This window comes from Malus domestica, chromosome 04, assembly GCF_042453785.1.
Source record: "Malus domestica chromosome 04, GDT2T_hap1".
NCBI lineage: Eukaryota > Viridiplantae > Streptophyta > Magnoliopsida > Rosales > Rosaceae > Malus > Malus domestica.
This window is the reverse complement of record NC_091664.1, coordinates 160619-182638: the sequence shown is the minus strand read 5'-3', so window position 1 is coordinate 182638 and position 22020 is coordinate 160619. Positions and strand designations below refer to the sequence as shown.

General features: G+C 37.5%; 3 protein-coding genes across 3 annotated transcripts; 2 read left to right on the top strand and 1 right to left on the bottom strand.

The window, feature by feature from the left end:
• The first annotated feature begins 5311 nt into the window (after window positions 1-5311).
• On the top strand, window positions 5312-10444 carry LOC103443528 (uncharacterized). Its single transcript, XM_008382401.4, has 6 exons — window positions 5312-5736; window positions 5832-5885; window positions 5982-6062; window positions 6638-6707; window positions 6783-6871; window positions 10078-10444. Exons 1-6 carry the CDS (start codon window positions 5536-5538, stop codon window positions 10210-10212), a joined length of 630 nt encoding a protein of 209 aa, XP_008380623.1. The 5' UTR covers window positions 5312-5535; the 3' UTR covers window positions 10213-10444.
• Window positions 10445-11490: 1046 nt separating this feature from the next.
• LOC103443527 (protein REPRESSOR OF SILENCING 3) lies at window positions 11491-14523 on the bottom strand. Its single transcript, XM_008382400.4, has 4 exons — window positions 14248-14523; window positions 13888-14112; window positions 13340-13726; window positions 11491-13220 (listed from the first exon to the last, which is right to left on the bottom strand). The coding sequence occupies exons 1-4, from the start codon at window positions 14521-14523 to the stop codon at window positions 11910-11912; spliced, it is 2199 nt and encodes a 732-aa protein (XP_008380622.1). The 3' UTR covers window positions 11491-11909.
• Window positions 14524-14655: 132 nt separating this feature from the next.
• Window positions 14656-20086, top strand: LOC103443526 (zinc finger CCCH domain-containing protein 16). The gene is made up of 10 exons (XM_008382399.4): window positions 14656-14967; window positions 15689-15905; window positions 16189-16286; window positions 16415-16510; window positions 16933-17026; window positions 18053-18270; window positions 18380-18486; window positions 18573-18756; window positions 19101-19173; window positions 19830-20086. Exons 1-10 carry the CDS (start codon window positions 14924-14926, stop codon window positions 19869-19871), a joined length of 1173 nt encoding a protein of 390 aa, XP_008380621.1. The 5' UTR covers window positions 14656-14923; the 3' UTR covers window positions 19872-20086.
• The last annotated feature ends 1934 nt before the right edge of the window (window positions 20087-22020 follow it).

The following is a 22020-nucleotide window of genomic DNA, read 5'->3' as shown; positions in this document are numbered from 1 at the left end:
TGTGTGTGTGTGTGTGTGTGTGTGTGTGTGTGTATGATTGATAGTTTCCATTTATGCATTTGAAAAAGAATTCCTTACGTACGCCTGAATTTGACTAAAGTTTATAAAAATTAGAAAAATGACAGAATTTATGAAATATACTACATCATACGGGATGCACATGTATGCTTATAATCTTTGATGCCATAATTATATCTACGGCTATGAATGTTAGTATGTTGATTATAACTATCTTATCACTGTGGCATGCTTATATTCATGTAGTTTACTCATCATTGCTGCACCCCGGTGTTAGTGCTTGCCTTGAGCCAGAGCCAGTCCTTCACATGTATGTTCACCTTCACACCGCATGCTCGCCTTGGATCCAAGTAGGTGTCAGTCTTGTCGTACATGTCGCATTAGGCGACTCCAACTCATAGGTGATCGCGATTATCGCCAGTCTTCACGTGATCGTAGCACCAGAGCGTATATTATGATTACACCCAGTCTTGTCGTACAAGTCGCATTAGGCGACTCCAACTCATGTGCTAGCATATATTGATTAGCAATATGTGCAGTTGTATAGGTCGCATTAGGAGACTTCGACTGGTGTGCTAGCATAGGTTGTTGAGCACCTGATTTTACTTATATTACTGTTGAGATTTTGTGATTTTAGGATGTCTTGCAGGCTACGGTAAGTATTTTCATACTATAGGTAGTATGTATATTTTGAAAACTATACATGTTTTACGGCGAGGGGTTATAACGTTTTCAAAGGTTTTTATTAAAACTTTATTTTCAGGCCCACTCACCCTTGTTTTTTCGCCCCTCTAGGTTTTAGCTACTGAACTTTTGTATTGATGAAGATTCTTGGCAAATCTCAGTATATGTGGCTATCTTTGAGGGTATAATCCTTATCCTATCTTACTGTACTTTACTTATGCTCTGACATCACGTGTGAAATGGGTTCATTTCCGCTCACGACGCACTCATGTATTTAGGCACTTTAAGGTTTAAATTTATTCGCATTATCCACATCACTACACTTTATGGCTTCGTCACCTTCCAATGTCGGCCAACACAATTCGATTCATATATTTCGGGTCGGGATGTGTCAAAACACTTCATAATGACACTTAGTACTCCGATTTAATGGTATTTTTCTTTATTTGTAAGTGAAAAGTTTTAGATTCAAATTTTGAAAATAGTGAATTTGCAATCAATTTATTCATTCACCCCTTTAGTGTAAATATAATATTGTATTAAAAAAGAAACACTTCATAATTTAATAGTAGTTTCAACGTTCTCCTAACAAAAGCTTTTTGCAAAAGTTACATCTAGTAATTTAAGTGATTGTGTTTAAGCATTTACTACTTATTCTAATTTATGTGGTATTTGAAATCACTCATCCAAACTAGCATCCTCAAAATTTCAAATTGTATAGTCAGTTGGGTTGGTTTAGCATCACTCTAGAGCATCTCCAATAGACAAAATGAAAATGTGATTGGGGTGGTGTTGTACTGGTCTTGCAGCGGTTGAGATTGGGGTGTTGTTGTTATGATCTAGCTAGTGTGATTGCCTTGATCACAATAAATATGATGAAGTTGTAATGAAGGGTCCAAATGTTAATGCCTTGATCACAATAAATATGATGAAGTTGTAATGAAGGGTCCAAATGTAAGGGAATATGAGGGGTCTTATTGTAATACATATAAGTTGTGGGAAGTTATTTTAATAGGTTTTTGACAAAGTTGTGGGGTCTTATTGTGTTTAGGTAGCATTCACACACTTTATGAGCTAGCAAGTTTGTTAGATCGGAAAGAGATCCTCTCCGGATCTCTTCCATCAAGGTCATCGAATCAAGTGATTTGGACCTTAGAAATTTGATCAAACGGTTAAAGTTATTATAACTTTTAATGGGCTCCTGTTTTTAGCTTTGAATCAAATTTAAGGGGCCCAAATTACTTGATCCGGTGGCCTTGGTGGAAGAGATCCAAAGATGATCTCTTTCCATACCTTTACTATTGTGGAGGCAACGATCATATTCAGAAATGAATAAACAAATACTTTTCAACTTTTATCTCCTTCTCTCTATAACCTCCATTGCTGCAAGTCAAGGTTGATCCTAGGTTGCTGGGATATACTAACAGGTGTTCTAGGTAGCGGTGGGTGAACTTGTGATTTTGGGGGACAGTTGTGGTTTTTACTGTTTAGGGGATGTCGATATCCAAGAACAGATAATTTGTCAATTTTAGTTTGTCTGTATTAAATATTTTATTTTTCTTGACAAAAAAAAAATCTCATTTTTTCATTTAGTAAAGGAAAGGTCATTTTGGAACACTATGATGTGAATGAAAAATAAGAAATGTGGACGGGTATAATAATTCCCTACATTTTTTTTAGCGAAAGTGAATAATTTATAGGGTTTATATCACAAATGGTCTTTGAAATTAACTCACATTATCAAGATAGTTCATGAAATTTGATCAATGTAGTAACTGAAAAATAGGTGTCACAAATCAATGTGGTTTTCCGTCACAATTTTGTCAAAACTTATGTTATGTGCTGATTTGCCACATAAACAGGGCCCACAAGATGTAAGAGTTTTTAGAACAAATGATCTCTAAAATTGACCTACACGATCAAGATGGTCCTTGAAAATAAGTGTCGCAAATCAATGTGATCATTCCGTTACAATTATCTCAAAATTCTATTATGAGGTGATGTGATTTAATAATTAATTAAAAAAAATTGGCAAAACACCTTTTTGCATAGTGATATTATCTCAAGGTAGAGCTTGGCATCATCCGCATCACCAAGATCAACGGGGTAGCGCCTAACAAGCTCTCTAAGATTAAATTTGTGAGGTTGTCGATCACCCAAATGTTGACGGTGGGTTCAAAAAAGTCGTTACCAATCCAAGGCTTCACCAAAGGTGGTCTCATTCCTGATCCAATTCGATGAAGGGTGTAAAAATGGATGTCTTGAGAATTTTTTATACATAAGAGACGGTTAAGGCTACCATAGAATGGAGGTAGAGAAGTATGGGTTGGGATCAGAAGTGATTGCGGGACCGAGTTTCTGGATTCACAACTTTTTAAATTAATAATTAAATTATTAGAGTTATTTCTAATTTTTTTTATTTAGTTAAACTTGTGGGTCCATTTATGTGTCGTATCATCACATAACAAATTTTTTGACAAAACTATGACGGAAGGATCACCATGATTTGAGATATTTATTGTAGAACTACATTTATTGATTTTTAATTTGAGTGCATTTTTACTCATCACCATTTAGTGTGGTGTATGCTCACAACTCTATTTATTATCGTTAGATGAGTTTGAATTTTGAGATTTGTGCTTATTCACTACATGAATCTCGAAATTCAAACTCATCTAACGGTAATTAATAGGATGATGAACATACATCACACTAAATGATAGTGAACAAAAATACTCCCTTTTAATTTTATAGACCATATTAATGATATGAGTCAATTTCAAAAACTATTTGTGCATAAACCTAATTTACATTCTGTTATTGGAGATGATGTTAAAATGGATAGACGAAACTTGAATTGAAAGAACCAACTCGGGGGAATCAAATGGAAAGATCACGAAGAGTCTTTGGTTGTCCGAGTTTTAATTAATCATTAACGAAATTAAAAGAAAGCTTAAAGAAAACAGAAATTATTTTTAAAATAATATAGTTGTGTTTTTATCGATCAATTGAGTAGAAATCGAAAAGGAAAGAAAAAGAAACGAGAAGTGATATAAATATTTTTATAACAAACTAGCATTTGTTTATATATTTTATAAGTATGGACATATTTTTTTAGAAAATGAGGAGTGAGGGAGAGAGAATGGGGAGTGAGAGATTTTTGTTTTTTGATTTTTTTTAAATATTGATGTATTTTAACATCACATATAGATGATGCTTCAATAAAAAACAGTAAAATTTAGACTTATGAAATTAATAATCTTTTTATCTTCTTTTGATTAACAAATAATATTTCATTAATTAATAGAGATTAATAGAGATCATGGAAGAAAAAATCGATAATATCGGCGATATTTCGTCGATATTATCGTTTGTTTGGAAGTTCAATATTTTTTTAACTATCCAAACGACTTTGTTAAAATATCACGATATTATCGATAATATCACGATATTTTCGAAATTATCGATAATATCGCGACAAAATACTAAAAAATACTTAAATATGTTGAGAAAACTCAACACATACTTCACTTGATCATAGCCCAAAGGCCGAACAAGCTATGCTTGTGGGTTTTATAGGACTTCATGATTGCTCACTGCCCTCGCATGGGCGATGTGGGACTATCCCAATGGGAGAGAAAATCAGAATTTCGGCCGAAAATTTACACCCACGTTAAACGGCCATAACTTTGTCAAAACTCAACGAAATCAAGCAAGACAAAAACGAAAGTTGTAGCCCTCGAAGAGACGAAGAGAATGGTACCTCACACGACGTTTGACTCATCGTGGTTTGGCTGGAAAATGCCTCGAAAGTCACTGCGGTCGCCGAAAACTGGGTAAGATTCAAATGAGTATAATTTTTTCAATACTCAACGAAATTGAGTGAAACAAAAAGGAAAGTTGTACTACTCGACGAGACGAAGAGATTGATACCTTGTACGCCGGCCAACTCGCCGTGGTTTGACCGGACGAATTATAAAACAATTGACACATTCTTGGCTTCCAAAATTCAATTCTTTTACTTTATATAAACTTGAAAAAACATAATCGGCATCCAAATTAAAGTTTAGTCTTATTCAACCTATTGATTTTCAATCGTTAATTGATATACTATAATTTGGAACTTCAACGCCTAGACGCATGCTTATGTGTAAAAAATTTAAAGTGTCAAATTCGGCACATTATTCTTCATCATTTTATTCAATTCCTTTTTTTTTTAATATCCTAAATAAAACCTCCCAATATTGTACTAATTAATTATATATAAATGATTATGGTGTGTTTAAACTTCTTTCATTAATTACTACATATTTTCTACACTCACAATGTTTGCCAGCTCGCTATATAATCAACTTAAATCAGTTAAATCCATCCTGCAATGCATTTCCTTTTAATTACTACATATTTACTAATAGATAATTGACTAAATAAACATTTTGCAAAGTTTCATTAAAAATTTCCAAGTTTTTCTTACAATTTCCGTGGTTTCCATGTAATTTTTATCGATATCGATATTATCCTGATATTTCCATCGATATTTCCGTATTTTCGGACTACCGATATTTCCGATATTACCGATATTTTCTTCCTTGATAGAGATAATAGACTAATATAGCGTGTGGGCGTATAACTGGTATATAAATGTAGTGTTTGTGTTTCAGTTTCACCCTAAACCCCAACCCCAATTAAGAGCTTCCTATCCCTGTTGTCGTCGGCCGCCGCTCCTTCCTACCTCCACCACTCTGAGTCTCTGCCCTTTGCCCTCCGCCCTCTGATTAATAAAATTAATTTCCTAGTAGAATAAGATTAAGAATAATAACAAGGAAGGATAGGATGGAGGGCGAAGGAGCATTGTCGCCGCCGTGTTCGTCGGAGAACAGGAAAGAAGAAGAGCAGCAGGGAGCGTCGTACACCTATTGGGTGAGGCAAGTGACGGAGGATGCGGCGCCTCTGCCAGTTCCTCGAAAGCTCTCACCTCAGGACATTATCTCCGCCCAGTCCCACCCTTCCAACCTCGGTTCTCTCTGGAATCGGGTACAAAAATTTCTAGTATTTTTTTTCTTCTAAGTATATAGATTAATACGATATGATTTGGGTGAAGATTGAGTGATTGGGACTGATTTGTCCAGGCTGGAACTTGGGAGGAGAAGAATGTGAATAAATGGGCAACCGATAGAATGAAGGTTTGTTCTCTTCTTTCCCTGCCGATTGTACAATCCCATATTTCTCCGGCGATTGCGGTCTATAGTTTCCTTTTTGCATCCCTCTCTTTATTGCAGGAGTTGATTGCATCGGTGGGTTCCTTGGAGTTCTCAGGTGGTATAGCAGAAATATCACATGTCTCTAAATGTGTAGGAGATGTGAGTTCTTAATCTTTTTGTTGCCCAATGTTTTCTCGCTTCCATATTTGAGAAGGTTGATTGATTGTTGTGATACTTTAGTGTAGGAAAAATTCAAACTTAATGAATAAAACAATGTGGAATGAATGGACCAAACTTTTCTTAACTGACCCATGACCTCATCTAATTTTCAAAATATAAGAGCTAGGATGAAGTAGTGTGTCTCGTCATACTCTTTCCCCTTGTCGTATGACTGTAGTCCAATTCAAGCTTTATACAAATGTCATCTCTTTGCTGATGAATGCCCCCATATCTTCTCTCCCACAGACGTTTTGTTGAATAGTTTACTTAGCTCCTTAATTAGTGAAGTTTCAACTTCATCCACACCAAGTGTGTAAATTTGTCGTAGAAAAATCGCCAAAACCCTAATCATGCTCATAGAGGAGCAACTTTTAGGTTCCATTGTGTAATGCCCAAGCCTCAATCATATTACATCTGTCTTTGAATCTGTTCTTCTTTAGTTGTGAATAGGGTTGTTTTCTTGTTGATTTGGTGATACGGTAATAGACTCATTGCGGCCATTAGTGAATGATCAGGCATTCTTGGTGACGGTGCGAAACAAGAAACGTGTTGGCTACACCTATGAACTAACCTTGAAAGTCAAAGGTAATAATTTTCTGCATTCTAGAATTGTTTCTATTCCTATTTCGATATGTTTAATCTGTATTGTCATGAAATCAGGGGAGTGGGTAATTGAGGAGGAGAAAAAGATGATCAAGGGCCAGATAGATATCCCAGAGTTCTCGTTTGGGGAGCTAGATGACTTGCAGGTATATGATAATCATGTTCAATTCTACAAAAAAGTAAATGTGGAAAATATGATAGACAATAGAGACTTAATGTTTTTATTTAATATGGTTTTGCTTTACCAGTCTTTTTATGTGCCGTGTCGATCTCATCATGCAATTATGTGTGGATGGTACAAATTTAACAAATATTTCATGTTTCTATTAAATCACAAATTCATGTGTTAATATTGATGGTCAAGGAGTCCACTCTTGAAGTACAATCTACAGACTCTCTAACAGATGACTTCCTATCAGACGAAGTGGATGGAAGACTTACACCCTTAAAAGCAAGTTAAACAATTGAAATAGATGCTCAAAAAATGACTAAAAAGCTACCATACACTAGAAGTCCTCCTCCCCTGCCCCGTGTGATCATCTAAGATTCATTTTTTCTTTTCATCCAAATGACTCCGTTTGGCATTGCCTTTTTGTTCACCAAAACCTGCTTCACTTTAAAGTTAAACAATAAAAAAGTGTTGGTAAAAATAAATATCCTGCTTATATTTAAAGTCATTACTCATGACCTCCAGACAACAACTTATAAAAGCAGCCCGCGAGTTGATTTTAAAAGCTGCTTTTATAAAAAGCAGAGCTAAGCCTTTAATGAATATTTTTAATTCATGTAAGGCCCTCATTTTAAAAATGACCTCATTTTAAAAATGACATTCTTTATCCTTCTACATATATTTTCTCCACTAGAGAACAAAGTGGCTGTCACTTCCAACCACTAACATTACATCACCACTGCCGTTACCACCACCACTGTTGCCGCCACCACAAACGTCACTATTATGAACCGTCCCCGAAATTATAATATTTTAATCTCTTAGGGGGCGTTTGTTTGCTCTCACTAACTCTCACTGGACTAGATTGGACTAACTATTCGTCTAGTCCCGTGTTTGGTATCATGCGGGACAAACGTTAATGAGATTAGCCGGGACTAGCCCAGACTAAGGGTTTCGCTAGAGGTTCTTAGCAAGAGGCCCTTAAAACATGGGACTAGCTAAGATCGTGGCTTAGTCTCTGCCTCTCTTGCTAGCTTCCCCTCTTTGTTCTCTGTCCTCTCTCTGGCGAGATAACACCATCAGACAATCACCACTCTCCCTCTCTCCTTGTCTTGCTCGACTGCAACCACCAGACCACCATCAGAAGCTCGACGTTGATCTTTGCGTTTGTGCGCGACCCAGACTCTAGTTGGGATCGGAATTAGAGCGTACCAAATGCCCAAGTACCATTTGGGGTTTTCGTAGGTGGTGGGAAAGAAGCTGAGCGTTGCCGACACTGTAAATTCGGAAGCTTCACCGTCGCGATTACGACAGACCTAGCTACGATTTTGATTTCAATTGTGAAATTTGATATTTGTGTTTTGTGATATGTGAGAAACATGTGAAATTGGGATTTATGTTTTTGATTTGTGAGAACAGGGAGATGGGGTTTGGCGGAAAAAGAGGGAGAGGGAGAGGGAGATGGCAGATAGAGAGGGAAAGGGAGAGGGAGAGGGTTATAGAACAGGAAGAAAAAGAAGAAAATAATTACTTTTATTATCCTGTTTATAGTTCGATACTACATCAAACGCATCACTTAGTTAGTCCAGCGTAGTTTGTTCTAAGCCAATCCAACTTAGTTCAGTCAGAGATAGTCCAGTGCAACAAACGCACCTAAAAGTTTGAAATGACCAAAATGCCCCTAGGGGAAGTGTTAGACTTTTGTTGACTATTGTGTAGTGACACTATGAATTATCACCTTAGCATATTCTCGTAGTGTTAGTTAATGAAGGACACAAAAGTAGTACTTCTTTGGGGGAGTTGAGTAACTTAGAAGAGTAGAAATGACTCCTACCGCCGAATTAGGAAAGAAAAAGTGGTGGTAGCTTTGAAAAAGATGAAGCATAGAAAAACAGTGAGCCCAAATGATATACTGATCAAAGTGTGGAATGTCTTGGGAGAGATGGGTATAGCATGGCTCACAAACCTTTTCAATAAGATTTTGAAAATGAAGAAAATGTCAAATTGAGTGGTGAAAAAGCACTTTGGTGCCTATCTACAAGAATAGGGACGACTTACAAAATTGCATGAACTATAGGAGTATAAAGTTAATGAGTCATACATTGAAGCTCTGGGAGAGAGTAATTGAGCATACTAGACTGAGGCAAGAGACATGGATCTCAAGACAATCAATTCGGATTCATGCCAGGGTGCTCAAACATGGAGGCAATCTATTTTTTACGAAGATCGATGGAAAGATATAGAGATATGAAAAAGAATTTGCACATGATTTTTTATAGATTTGGAAAAAGCGGATGATAGGTGAGGTTGTAGAGTTTCCCTTGGGTAATCCAGCAGAGGATTAGGACTTGGTTTATGGATGTCGATACTGGGGGATAATAAGTTTGGATGGGTGAGTCCTTCATGAGCTCAGAATTTTTTGCTTTATGGAAGATTTTTCGAGTTGAGGAAGGCTCGACTTTCCCATTGAATTGCCACTGTTGTGAAGGGATTTTTTTCGAGAAAAATCTTGAACCTTGATTCTGCAGTCTTGCTGATTCTTTTGGGGGATTATTTTTCGATTTCCCAAGGACTAAAACATTTTAGAAGCAAATGATTTATCGGGTTAAAGTTTCCAACATTGTTTCTTGCACTGGAAAATCTCTGCAGTAAGCAATTACTGGATTACAAAATATCCATTGCCATCTTTAGTTTTCCTAACTTTGAGGGATACATGTCAGGATCTAGGTGCGCCTAGTCCCTATAAACCTGATTACCGTCCCTATAAACCTGATTACTATAAGTCAGAAAGCAAGGATAATCTCTGATTGTATTTTTTTTTGGGGGGGGGGGGCTCCCTCTCCCTCCCAATATGAAAGTTATTGTTGGTCCTACATATTCCAAACTCCATTTGTCATGTAAGAGGAAACCGAAAGGTAGTTTAAGTTGTCTGTTGTTTACTTTAAATTGGGGCTTGATGTGTTTTTAGTCAGTAATATGAAAACATTGCTGCAGTCAGCTAGATGACATTGTGAATATTTCAGTTAACCATAAGATGTCTCTACTCATTGAATTGTCAAAACGCACAATGTGGTTCTGATATTTAACTTGTATTTATATAAGCCCTTAATTTTCTCTACAAAGCATCGACTAATGATTTGCAGTCCTTTTTTTGTTGTTGTTTTGGTTAATTGTAAAATGTAGATGGAGGTGAAATTGAGTGAAGAGAAGGATCTTCTACATCAAGATAAGTTACGTGTTAGCCAGGATTTGAAGCTATTTTTGCAGCCTGTTCGTGAGAAATTGCTTCAATTTGAACAGGAACTCAAAGAAATTTAGAAGAGTGGCAGCTTCAGTTCTGTTAAGGGCAATAGCCAAGGTTATTATCTGTATTTTGATTTCATATTTAACTGGAAACTATTATTTCCAATGCATGTAATGGAGAGTTGAGATGGAGGCAAATGCTTTTTCCATTGAGGGTTAGAACTTGTAACACCGTTATGTTTGTTTACAAGTGGACTCAGTGAGTGTATTGAATTATGCAATAGTAAGCATCAACTGTGACACTGAACATCTGTTCGTTGTGTTTTAAATTGTGGATTTTAGTGTAAAATGCTCAATTTGATTTTAGAGATACTAATTTTTATGTTTAAAAATATTTATGAAAATATGTTCTTTCAAAAAGATTGGGATAGCATTTTTTCTTATTGAAGTGTAGGACAACTCTCAATTTCTTAAATAGCTGACATTCTCAAGTCAAGCTCTGTAGAGTAACTCTTTAACGTGGACTTATGGGTTCACTGTCATGTGGTGTTCCCCATCCAATAATGCATTGGCACATGCAAGGTTTTTTTTCCATATGGTAATATATTATTGGATTGGAATGTCAAGTGGTGGTTAACCTGTTTCATGTAGATCGCTTTCCTAGGTGCTTAGGATTAGAATTGATGGAATAACTTGTCAAGGTATGTTCAAGCAATAAAATTGAAATCATGAAAGGACTTATCCCTGCCCAACATGGTAGGGATTACTACCTTTATTTCTTCAATATACGTTGAATGTATTCCATTGTCTACTCCAATTCCAGCACCAAACATGAAATGAAATGAAATTCCTCATTTTAACTCAGTATATCGTTGGTACGTCTGTTCTGGCCGAACCTTTGGACTATGTTTGGGTGAGAACTTTTCAAAAGGGATTGAGGCTAAGTTAGTAGGGAATGAATTACAAAATGTGAGATAGATGAGGTATATAAGCATTACAAATCATTTTTACATACCTTTATATTGGTATACAATGTATTTATAATTACTCGTCCATATTTTTTAGTCCATTCCTTACTAAGACCTATACCAATGCCTTGCCCACTACTAAGATAGGTTTATGGGTTTCCGTGCTAAATTGTGGCCTCACATTGAAAAACGATCGATGAATGTCATACTCCATTTACTTCCACCGTTTGGGCATCAATGTCGTAAATGCAATCCACTCTGTAAACAACTGTTAACAGTGTTGATACCGGGCAATGCAGCTGCGGATGACGCTGTGAAACTAAGCTAAGGACGACAATGCATTGCTCGGCTTAGGAATTAAAATTTTGCTTTCAAAACAGAAAACTCAATTCAAATCAGATACGATACCAGCATGACCTCTTTGCAGCTTTCAGTCTCAAAGAGATAAAAGAGATTGGATCGCCCCGGAGTTTCAGAAGGTCTGATCCGAATGCAACCCAATATCCATTTCTAACTGAAAAGCAAGTTGGCAGAATCGAGCACCAATATACTGAAACAGTTTCTAAAAAAACAAAAATACAAAGTCCCTAACAAATTGCATAATTCCCTGTTAACCAAATCACTTGCAGAATAAAGCCGTAACAATGACAGATGCGACGGATGCAAAAGCAGGTCCAAACTCTGGTTCGGACTCTGCAGGGACTGATCCAAGGCAAAGCTAATATACGTTCGAAAGAGGTACCATCTCAGAACAGGACTTGATGCCATCAGTTGCAAAGCTTCTATTACTTCAATAACAGCCACCTAATTCTCAGCATTCTTTTTTTTCAATGATCCACTTAGAGCAACCTTGATTTTCGCCCATTCCTTCAACGAAGAAGCAGTCCTCATAAATGAGCAAGTTTCACCTATCTCAATATTTGCCGCAGATGCTTGCTTTGGTGTTATATCACAAATTTTCCCCACATCTGGATCATAAGCACCATCGTTGTCTACTATAGTATCTTCTAGACTACCTAGTAAAACACTGTCTTCTCTTCCAATTCCTAAACAAGACCTGCCCTTGTCATTATCTTGTTTTACCATCTCCATAAGCTTGCCGTCAGTGGAGCTCACAGGATCAGCACCTTTGGGGTTTGGAAGGACCTGCTGTTCAGAAGAGATACCTGGCACAATTTGTTTTATGCTAAATGAAGTGTCAGTATTATCATTAACTAACTGTGTCCATGAGGATTGCTGGCACCATGAAGAACCTCTACCAGACAACTTGTTTGAAACTACAACTGACTTGGTAGGTTGAGGTTCCACCAGTTCCATATCACTGGGCTGGTCTTCCAAGTTTTCATTGCTTTCTGGATCCTGGCTTTCACTATCAGAAAGGGGCACTTCTGGACTACCAGATTTTGGTTCAACCAGGTCAGTGGAAGAAGCACGTCTACCTGAAAACTCATTTGAAATTCCAATTGACTTGGTAAGTTGAGGTTCCACCAGTTCCATATCACCGGGCAGGTCTTCCGAGTTTCCATTGCTTTCCAAATCCTGGTTTTCACTATCCGAAAGGGGCACTTCTAAACTAACAGATTTTGGTTCAACTTGGTCAGTGGAAGAAGCACCTCTACCCAACAACTTATTTGAAACTACAACTGACTTGGTAGGTTCCACCAGTTCCATCTCACTGGGCTGGTCTTCCGAGTTTCCATTGCTTTCCAAATCCTGGTTTTCACTATCAGAAAGGGACACTTCTGAACTACCAGATTTTGTTTCAACTTGGTCAGCAGAAGGAGCAATGCCGGTCAGTACATGTGAAACGCTGAATGAACTGCTTCCCCTATGACCAACAAGTTGTCTCCACGAAGACTTCTGAGACCAAGAAACCTGTTGCCGACCTAATTCTGGTTGATCTGGTTGTGCTCCAAAGAATTTTCCTGAAACTTTTGACTGGGTTGGCAAATTCTTCTTGCTGCCAGAAAGAGCTGCCTCCAATTCCTTTTGATGGTTGTAATCACTAGGAAGGGATTTCCTCTTTTTCTTAGGAGGTTCATTAATATTTATCTGCGCTTCACTTGGTGATGATCTTTTTCCTTTCAGAGCTTGTGTTTCAGTGGATTTAAATTCCTAGTTACCAGATATAGAAAAAAGAGAGATCTGATGATGCTAGAAAGCTGTAGACATTGTGCGCATGAGCACAGAAGCAAACTTGAGTCTCAGAGAAAATTCAAGATTAAGGAATATACCTGAAACTCTGATAGTTTTTCCATTTTTTCCTGGTTGCTGGAGACAACGTTGATGATAAGGTTGTCTTCGTCAGGGGGAGTAGTAGCAGCAAGATGCAGTTGATGGGGTTGTTGATGAGTACCATCATGATCGACATTTGTTTCATTTTGAGTTTGGAATAGCCTGTCCATGACCTTAGTCATTATATTAAGCTCTTGCTCATCGATCCCATTATCACATAATAAATTGTCGGATTGAGTTTGACTAGGTTTAGTAGTTGTAGGTTGAGAAGGGACGGGGACATAATGCTCTTCACAGTCGCAGAAATGGACAGGGAGAGAAGGAGTTTGAAGACGCTGGAAGCTGTATTTGTGTTTGCCAGTTCCAGTAAAGGGCAAAGCTTTCACCTATATTTATGCAAAAACACAAGTACGCAGTAGGACAAGAACACAAATTAATGAATAGACGAAGGAACGAATGAGATGATGTTGTTGGTTTAAAATAGACAAATAAATACAAAGGAAGGAAGGAAGGAAGGAAGGAAGGTGTGTGGTGCTTCTTCACTTACGGTTCTTAGTGCAGGGAAGAAAATCCGAAGTTGCTTCGTGTTGTTGCTGCTGGTTTTGGTTGAGTGTGATAGTGAATGTTTAATATCATGTGCATCATCTGGAGGAGGAGCAGCAGCAGCTAGTCGAGCAGCATCTTCATCCCATTCGCGTTGCAAGCGAACAAGATAATCTTCTTTAGCCTTTTGGAGCCTCAGCTTCCCTCCCTTCCACGCGCACCCATTGTACTGTAATTTTGTATTGTAATTTACACAATATTTTATTACTACAATACAATTTTCATGATAATTTATTGGAATTTACCCAATAAAAAAAAAGAATTACGAGAAATTTGACCAAAAAAATAAGAGAAAGAGAGCAACCGTGGTGAAGAGCTTGGAGAGGGACTTGTCGTCGGAAGGGAGGAAGTCGACGTACGCAAAGATGCGACCTTTGGTTCTGACGATGTCCACTCCCTCCACGGTTCCTCCGCCGGAGAACATCCGACGCAGGTCCACCTCCGTCACAGTACCTCCCAATCCCCCAACATGTATCCGAATCCACATCTTTCCTACTCCATCTCCATCTGTTTCTGTTTCTTCTTCCTTGTTGTTTTGCAAACTATTGGGTTCAGATTCACTTCTTCTTCTTCTATACATGAATTTTGTTTTGTATATCAATTAACTACTCAGTCTACTTACAACGTCTCTCCTTCTTCTTCCTCTCCGTAGTTCTCCCTTCTATCTGCCAGCGCCAGTTCCAGTAGTAATACGATACAAATCGAAGGGAACCCTAGCTGTTTCCTTTTGCTCTGTTTCGGCCCACAAGTCCAAAGGCCCAACATTTTTTTTTCAATAAAAGGCCCAACATTGAGTTGGCCCAAATTTCTCTCTCTTTTCTCTGTCAATTTAGTTTAATTTGCGCAGGAGGCAGGAAGGAACCCAAAATTAACCAAAGAAAGAAAAAAAGGGTAAAGGTTGCTTCTGCTGTGTTGGTTGGTTCATCGACGTTGGACAACCTTTTGGAAATTGTCATTGGGCAGTGCAGGGAGAGGGAGGGATGCCTGTAAAGAGAGAACCCTGCAAATTTTTTCAGCGCGGCAAGTAAGTCGGTTGCTCATCTCTTATGTTGAATTTTTTTTGTTGATTGCTGCAAATATCAACTTAATTTTATTTTCTAGTAGAAAAGAAATCAGAAATCATTCTTGAACCTGCCTGATCCCTAGGCAGGCGAGCAGCTCAAAAAATAATTATGACTAACTAATTGGTGATTCTTTCGTTCATTCATTCATTCATGCTTCGCCTTGCCTATTGCTTGCTTCTTGAGCGTATGCACTGCAGCACTGGTTAGGTTATGTTAGTTTTCCTCTATTAATTTATTAGGATATGATGATTTTTTTTTCACTTACAATGCTTACGAGAAAAGGAAAGAAAATGTTAACACTCTCCCTTAGCATCAGCACCAGGATCGAGTGGAGACACTCGGCTCTCCCCGTCCACGCCGGGCAACCCAACCCAATTGGTTATACCATATCTTATCCATTGACACAAGTACAACTTTATCCATGAAAACTGCCTTCAAGGAAATGGTTTCCAATCTGTTTACATACTGCACTTTCCAAACAATGTGTGAATCGTCTAATAGATGCCACTTGCTCTTCTGATGCTCTTCTCATCTTTTCAAACTTCTCTTTTGCACATGCTTTTGTGCATATTTTATATTTTCCCTTTAGTTTTGCTTCCCTTTCATTGCAGAGTTGTTCACTCAAGCACTAGCTCTATATTTGACCACCAAAGTGTAAGATGCGTTTGTTTTTCCGTTCAGCTGTCAGTATGGAGATAGGTGCAAATATCTTCATGTGGTTCAGCAACAGCACAAGTCCAATCCCTTTGGATTTGGCTCCGACCAACAGCACAAGTCCAATCTCTTTGGATTTGGCTCCGACCAACAGGGAAAGTCCAACCCTTATGGTTTTGGGGTTCAAAACAATTCTCAGACAAAAGGGGCTGCTGATTTTGGTCCCAAACAGAGCCAGAATAAGGTTTTTTCCCTTCTTACATCTTTAGTCTTTTCTTATTTAAGTTGTAACTGTCCCTACTCCTTATTGAGAATGAGAATGACAAGTGACAAGATTTCTTTCAAATTTTCTGAAGGCTAACAAATTAATTGTACTAAAGAATTTACTATTCTTGTGGTTACTGCTGATGTTGGCTTTCAAATTTTCTTTGTTTAACATCCTAGCTATCCACACATTGCTTAATGCTATTAAAGATTTGTCATAGAATTATGCTTATTGCTATGGTTAATCGATCTGCCTTTGACAGCCTTTTGAAAACAAGTGGTCTCGTTTCTCCTCTGCAACTGCAGCTGCTGCCCCATCATCACAGAAATCTGATAAGCAGGCCCAGACAACAAATCATACGTAAGTTACTGATTGACGATTTACATGCATGTCTGTTTGCAGTGCTACTACCTCTGTGCTGCCACTTTTATCTTCTCAGTTACACTTAAATAACATATCTGACCACATATGAATCCTTGTATCTGAAGGTGCACAGATCCCGAGTCATGCAGAAGTATAATTGTTGGCGATTTTAAGCATGAGAGACCACTTTGGAAGCTTACATGCTATGGTCACTGGAAAAAGTATGTTTTGAGTAACCACTGATATAAAAAACTTCCAACATGTGTATAAAATCCTCCGCTTTTACAGTAAATGAAATCATTTCCACGGCTGTACATATATTATTTATTTTGTACTATTTGAACATGTCTGATTTACTAAACAAGTCTTATCCACAGTTACTCAAACTTGAATTCTGGGTTTGTCATGATGAGAAAATCGATAAGAGAAAAAGAAAGAGTCATATTTTCTCTATGTTTTATTTTCAGTGGATAGTTTCTTATATGTAAGAATTTACTAGGCATAAATTATATTTATCTGTTTGAACTTACTCTTCAGTCTACCACCAGATCTCTGCAGTAGAACTTTTAGTCCTTTTTCGTGAAATGATTAAGATTAATTGGCCGATCCAACTGTCCACCAAGTATAATCCAATTGTTTGCAGTTCTCCTTGTGACATTGCTGGTGATATTAGTTACGAAGAATTGAGGGCAGCAGCATACGATGATGCCAACCGCGGGTTGAATTTGCAGTCAATAGTAAGATAGTCTGACATATCACATTTAGATCTATTTCTGTATTATATCAAAGATATAAGACAATTAGTTCTGTAATACCATGATCATATATTTTCTATGGTTATGTTTGTGTGTCAATGAATGTTGCCTGATGCTTGCCTCCCACAAGTTGGAAGGAATAGCTCAATTTTGTAACTTAATAAATATTTAAAGGTATGCTTCAGACTGCATTTAAGGAAAGAGATACCAAGGAAATAATCAAAAAGTTAAGGGCTAGTGTAATAAAAGGCGAAGTGTCTTATACAGTTGTACCTCTAGCCTCTTTAATAATAAGAAAATGTAAACGATATGCTTAGACCTACAGTGAATTGGCTTCATTTTTTTCATTTCTCTCTCATTTGCATACAATATTGACTCCTTGTAGGGAGTATGATCCAACTCTTTTGCTTTCTGTTTCCAGGACAGACAAAGGGAGAACATAATTTTATCTATTTATTCTTTTTGTTTTTTGGCTTTTCTGGTTTCGTTTCCAAACTGCAATCACAAATTGGTTATCCCTTAACTTTTGGCTCAAGAATGAAAGCCTAGTAAAAGGACCGAGAATGAAAGCCTAGTGAAACATTTGTGATTAAAAGTAAATATGTATTGAGACATGGTTACTGCTGCTCCTTTATGGTGGTTATTTATTCTTGCAATTAGTTTAGAGAAAATAGAATTTTAAGTTTAGTCTTGTAATTTAATAGCAGGTGAAGGATCATTTTCATTAAAAACAATACTTGATGGGACTTAGTTTTCAAATTTTAGTAGGATTATCTTTTTTTGCTGAAATAGAAGCTAAGTCCTGACTTCTGCGCTGCTGCTCAATGTGAAAATTGTTCTAATGACGCTGTTCAAAGTAATTAGGAATTCTTCTCAAAAAAAAGTAATTAGGAATAGGAAACAAATTCTAATTAACTACTCTCCTGTTCTTTTGATTGAACTAAAAATATAAAAATAAAAACCTTTTGCTGTCTTCTGTGGGCTGCCAATTAAATACATTCTGTACAGGTTGAAAGAGAGAGAAGTTTACTCAATACCAAGTTGCTTGAGTTTGAGAATCTTTGCAAGCCTCACACAGCTTTACCAAACTCTACCCTTGCCAGCCAAAACCCTTCGCCATCAGCTAGTCCAAATGGATTCTTGCAGACTGCTCAAAATAGTGTTGCTCCTTCAGTCTCAAGCTTTACCCAATTGGGCACATCCCTGAACACGGGTTTTGGACCAAGGCAAGTCTCACTTCACTAGTTAGTTGTTGTAATCCTTATTAATATATTGTAATCCTGCTCCCATGATTTCCGCTGGGCTTTATAAATGTGTAGCGAAATTCTTTCTCAGGCCATCTGCACCATCAAATAATGGTTTTCAACAGCTGAATCCTTTTCCTAATTCTTCCCAGACTCCGAGTGGTGTGGGAACAAACAATTTTCCTTCTGGAAGTGTTGGTAAGAGTTTTTTTTCTTCAATTCAGTAATACCATTACATTTGCAGTTCCTTAACGTTTCTTCTAACTTTAAGACGGTGACTTCAGTTGGCAGCCAATTCCCTGCCTCTACACATGGAAATGGTTTTCCCTCAAATATGGGACTCATCAACACTGGCATCATAAGACCTCAAACCAACCCATTTGCTACTTTAGCAGTGTCACAAATTCCTAGTGCAACAACTGGCCAGTCACCCATTGTTGGACAATCAACAACAGAAGTTGAGTTCGTGTAAGTTATGTTAACAGAAGAAAAAAAGTTTGCTCTATCATGTGTCTTTTATAAAGGAGTCTTATTTGTTCGTGTATGTTATATCATTTCCCGCACTTAACCATCTCTTTCTTACTTGATTGCTGCTTGGACTTTTCATTTATCTTATCCTGCAATGTGGTGTGATAATCCAATGAGTGTTTGAACGCTCAGAGTCCGCACTTGAGCCCGCCTGTATCCTTAGACATATATGTTTCTCGTCTTTTAAATTCCACCATTCTGTGTTTTGGGTCTCTTGTATCGTCTGTTTCAATGATGTCTGCTTTTGGTTATATTCATATCCCGCTTTTTTGTCAATCTTACAGAACTAACATGCAAACGGAGAAGATTTCCGGGAATACAAGTATTTGGCTGAAAAAGATATGGAGTCCTGGAGAGGTATAAATAAGCTTATATTTTGTTTACTTTAGATACATGGACTTCAAAAGTAAAACGTTGAGACTTGACATTTAATATTAGAGTATCATCTGCACCGTGGTGCATTTAATATGCTTAATCTTGTTAATACCTATCTTCTTCGCCACCCTTTCTCTTTTTTATCCTCTTATCATGCTGCGACATTTGTTAATATATAATGTATTTCCAAGCAGAGCCTTATGATGATTGGATAGTAGTCTTAATTGTCCACGTTGAGAAATTATAATGAACGTTCTTTGATGCTTAAGCTAAAAAAATAAAAAGATAGTGAAGTTAAAAGGATAGTCTCCTCCTATTAGAAGGCCTCCATTTGTTTGTTTTGGGATGCTGGCCTCCACTTTTAACCAGAAAATCGAATTACGAGTAGCACCATTAGAGTAAAGAGCTTTGCTTTCCTAAGCATCAAATGACCCGTTTAATCTCAACCCCTCACTCATGAAAAATGATGTGCGGGGGACAATCATGCTTCAAGTAAATACCCGTTAACATAGTAGAAGCTTGAGTTTGTGATATAGCTACACCTAATTCTGGACCGGTTAATGCAACAAGTATACATGGCTGTTACTGCTGATTATTTCAAAGCATGATATATGGTGTAATTTGTTCTTTCTCCCCAGATTCCCGAAGAAGATCCACCAGAGGCACTGGTTGAGTTGTAAGTTGTGGCTAGGAGCAGTACAAGCATAGCGGCTACTCATGTCACTTACTAGTGAAGAAAACTAAACTGTGCATCTGTTTTGATGCTGAGAAAATGTAGAGAGACTGAAGATTTCAATACATTGATTAAATGATAATTACAAGAAGCACAGCTTGTCACACTAACATAAGCAACTAATTGTATTAACAGAAGCTATCAACAAGTGAGGTTTGTCAACGAGTCTGTTTCTTGTATGGCTAAAGTTTTGCTGTGCTAAGGCTCATGATTTTCTTCTCTATGTTTGAAATTAGATTACAACATCGCTGTCATATACATATTCTTCAAAAGAGAGGTATTGGCCAATTTCCCACTGAACTTGTAAGGATTGGCCAATTTCCCCCCATAACTTTAATTTTGGCCAATTTCCCCTCTCAACTCTCATAATTAGTTAATTTTCCCCTTCAGCTTTAATTTTGGCCAATTTTCTTCCTCAACTCTCATAATTAGTCAATTTACATCCTACTGTTAATTTTTTTAATTTTCCATTTATTCTTCCGTTAAGTAGGTATCTGCATGACTGCCTTTAGAGGGCAAAAAAGTCATTTTCCCTACACCTTCTATCTTCTTTCTTTTCTTCGAACTTTCTCTTGTTCTTCCTTTTCTCCAAGCCGAGTCCGTGACTGCCGCCAACGCCTCCCTCCTCTGTTGTTCGCAGCCCAGTCCATTTGATATTCTGCGTTTGCAATTTGCAGCTGCCCACACCCTGTCGCCTCCTCCCTCGGCCTCGTCTACCTCTGTTAAGGTGTAGGGAAACCTACTTAACGGAAAATGACAGTAGGGTGCAAATTAACTTTTTTTGCCTTTCAAAGGCAGTCATGCGGATACCTACTTAATAGAAGAATAGATGGAAAATAAAATAAAAAATTAACAATAGGGTGCAAATTGACCAATTATGAGAGTTGATGGGGGAAATTAGCAAAAATTTAAGTTAAAAGGGAAAAATTGGCCAATGGTCACAAGTTCAGAGGGTAAATTGATGAACACCTCTTCTTCAAAAATAGTGCCTCCGTATGACTTGTTTTGTTCTTTTTGCCATGTCCGCATCCATGTGGTCTGCCAAAGCAGTGTTTTTTGCCCATACCTACATAAGCCAAAAAAGGATTGGGAAATTTAGTTAAAATCTTGTTTGTTCATGTAATTGCATTGGCTAGAAAATGCATCAATCCCATGAAGAGCGGAGGCTTAACCATTTGGTTTTCAGTTTTTTATTTTTACATTTTGTTATTGTACTCACTACCTTTATGTTTCTTAAGAGCGAGCCATGGGAGTTGCCCGGGGGACAAGGGAGAGGAAAGGGCTCGAGGCCTTGTAAATCAACTCTAGCCTTGAAGAGCCCGAGCTGGTGAGAAGGCCCGAGCAGAAGGCTTGTCAACTTTTGACAGCCCGTGAGCCCGAGCTCCAAACCCTTTTTTTTATTTTTTTCTGTCAGGTGCGTGCACCCCACTCGCGCGTGAGGGCGCGTCGCCCGACAACTTTTCAGAAAAGCAGTCCACTTTTGTAGTGGTCTCAGTTACCGTTAGGAAGCCATGTGGCTTCTCACGGTCCGTTCGATCTCAACTGCTCCTTAATTTGGACCGTTGGATCTCAACGGTAAAAAAAAAAAATCTTATTTAATATCATTCGTTCGATCTGAGATCAACGGTCAATATTAATATGCTTTATAAATAAAGAAAAAATAGTTTTAAAATTAAGAAAAGTTACCGTTGTGACACGTGACACAATCTGGAGTGTTGGAATTCAAATTTTTTAAAATCCAATGGCAGAGATTAATTGTTTGAATAAAAATTAAAAAAAATGGAAAAAATCTGAAAAAATTGTAACAAATTTGTAAAAAATTGTTTTTACTTTTCTATAAATACCACTTCTTCTCCATCTACCTTACACCACAATTTCATATTTTCTCAACTACTTTCAATCAAATTCCTATCTTTCTCTCAAAGTTTCAATCCAATTTTTTTCCACAAAATTACTACTGATGCAGGTACGAATTGGTCGCTTCTTGAAGATGTTGCGTTGTGCACTACCCAGGAAAACCTCGCATCTCGCCCTTCTTCAGAAGCCTTTGCAAGTCCATGTGAGTAGGTTTTCGGAGGTACTCAGCGGTGTACAAA

Excerpts from the sequence above, each read along its gene's own strand:
- LOC103443528 (XM_008382401.4), top strand. The coding sequence starts at position 5,536 with ATGGAGGGCGAAGGAGCATTGTCGCCGCCGTGTTCGTCGGAGAACAGG. Across the intron at positions 5,737-5,831 it reads TCGGTTCTCTCTGGAATCGG|GCTGGAACTTGGGAGGAGAA; the intron begins GTACAAAAATTT and ends TGATTTGTCCAG. Across the intron at positions 6,063-6,637 it reads TCTCTAAATGTGTAGGAGAT|GCATTCTTGGTGACGGTGCG; the intron begins GTGAGTTCTTAA and ends GTGAATGATCAG.
- LOC103443527 (XM_008382400.4), bottom strand. The coding sequence starts at position 14,523 with ATGTATAGAAGAAGAAGAAGTGAATCTGAACCCAATAGTTTGCAAAAC. Across the intron at positions 14,113-14,247 it reads TCTCCAAGCTCTTCACCACG|TACAATGGGTGCGCGTGGAA; the intron begins GTTGCTCTCTTT and ends ACAAAATTACAG. Across the intron at positions 13,221-13,339 it reads AAAAACTATCAGAGTTTCAG|GAATTTAAATCCACTGAAAC; the intron begins GTATATTCCTTA and ends TCTGGTAACTAG.
- LOC103443526 (XM_008382399.4), top strand. The coding sequence starts at position 14,924 with ATGCCTGTAAAGAGAGAACCCTGCAAATTTTTTCAGCGCGGCAA. Across the intron at positions 14,968-15,688 it reads AAATTTTTTCAGCGCGGCAA|CTGTCAGTATGGAGATAGGT; the intron begins GTAAGTCGGTTG and ends TTTTCCGTTCAG. Across the intron at positions 17,027-18,052 it reads GGTTGAATTTGCAGTCAATA|GTTGAAAGAGAGAGAAGTTT; the intron begins GTAAGATAGTCT and ends CATTCTGTACAG.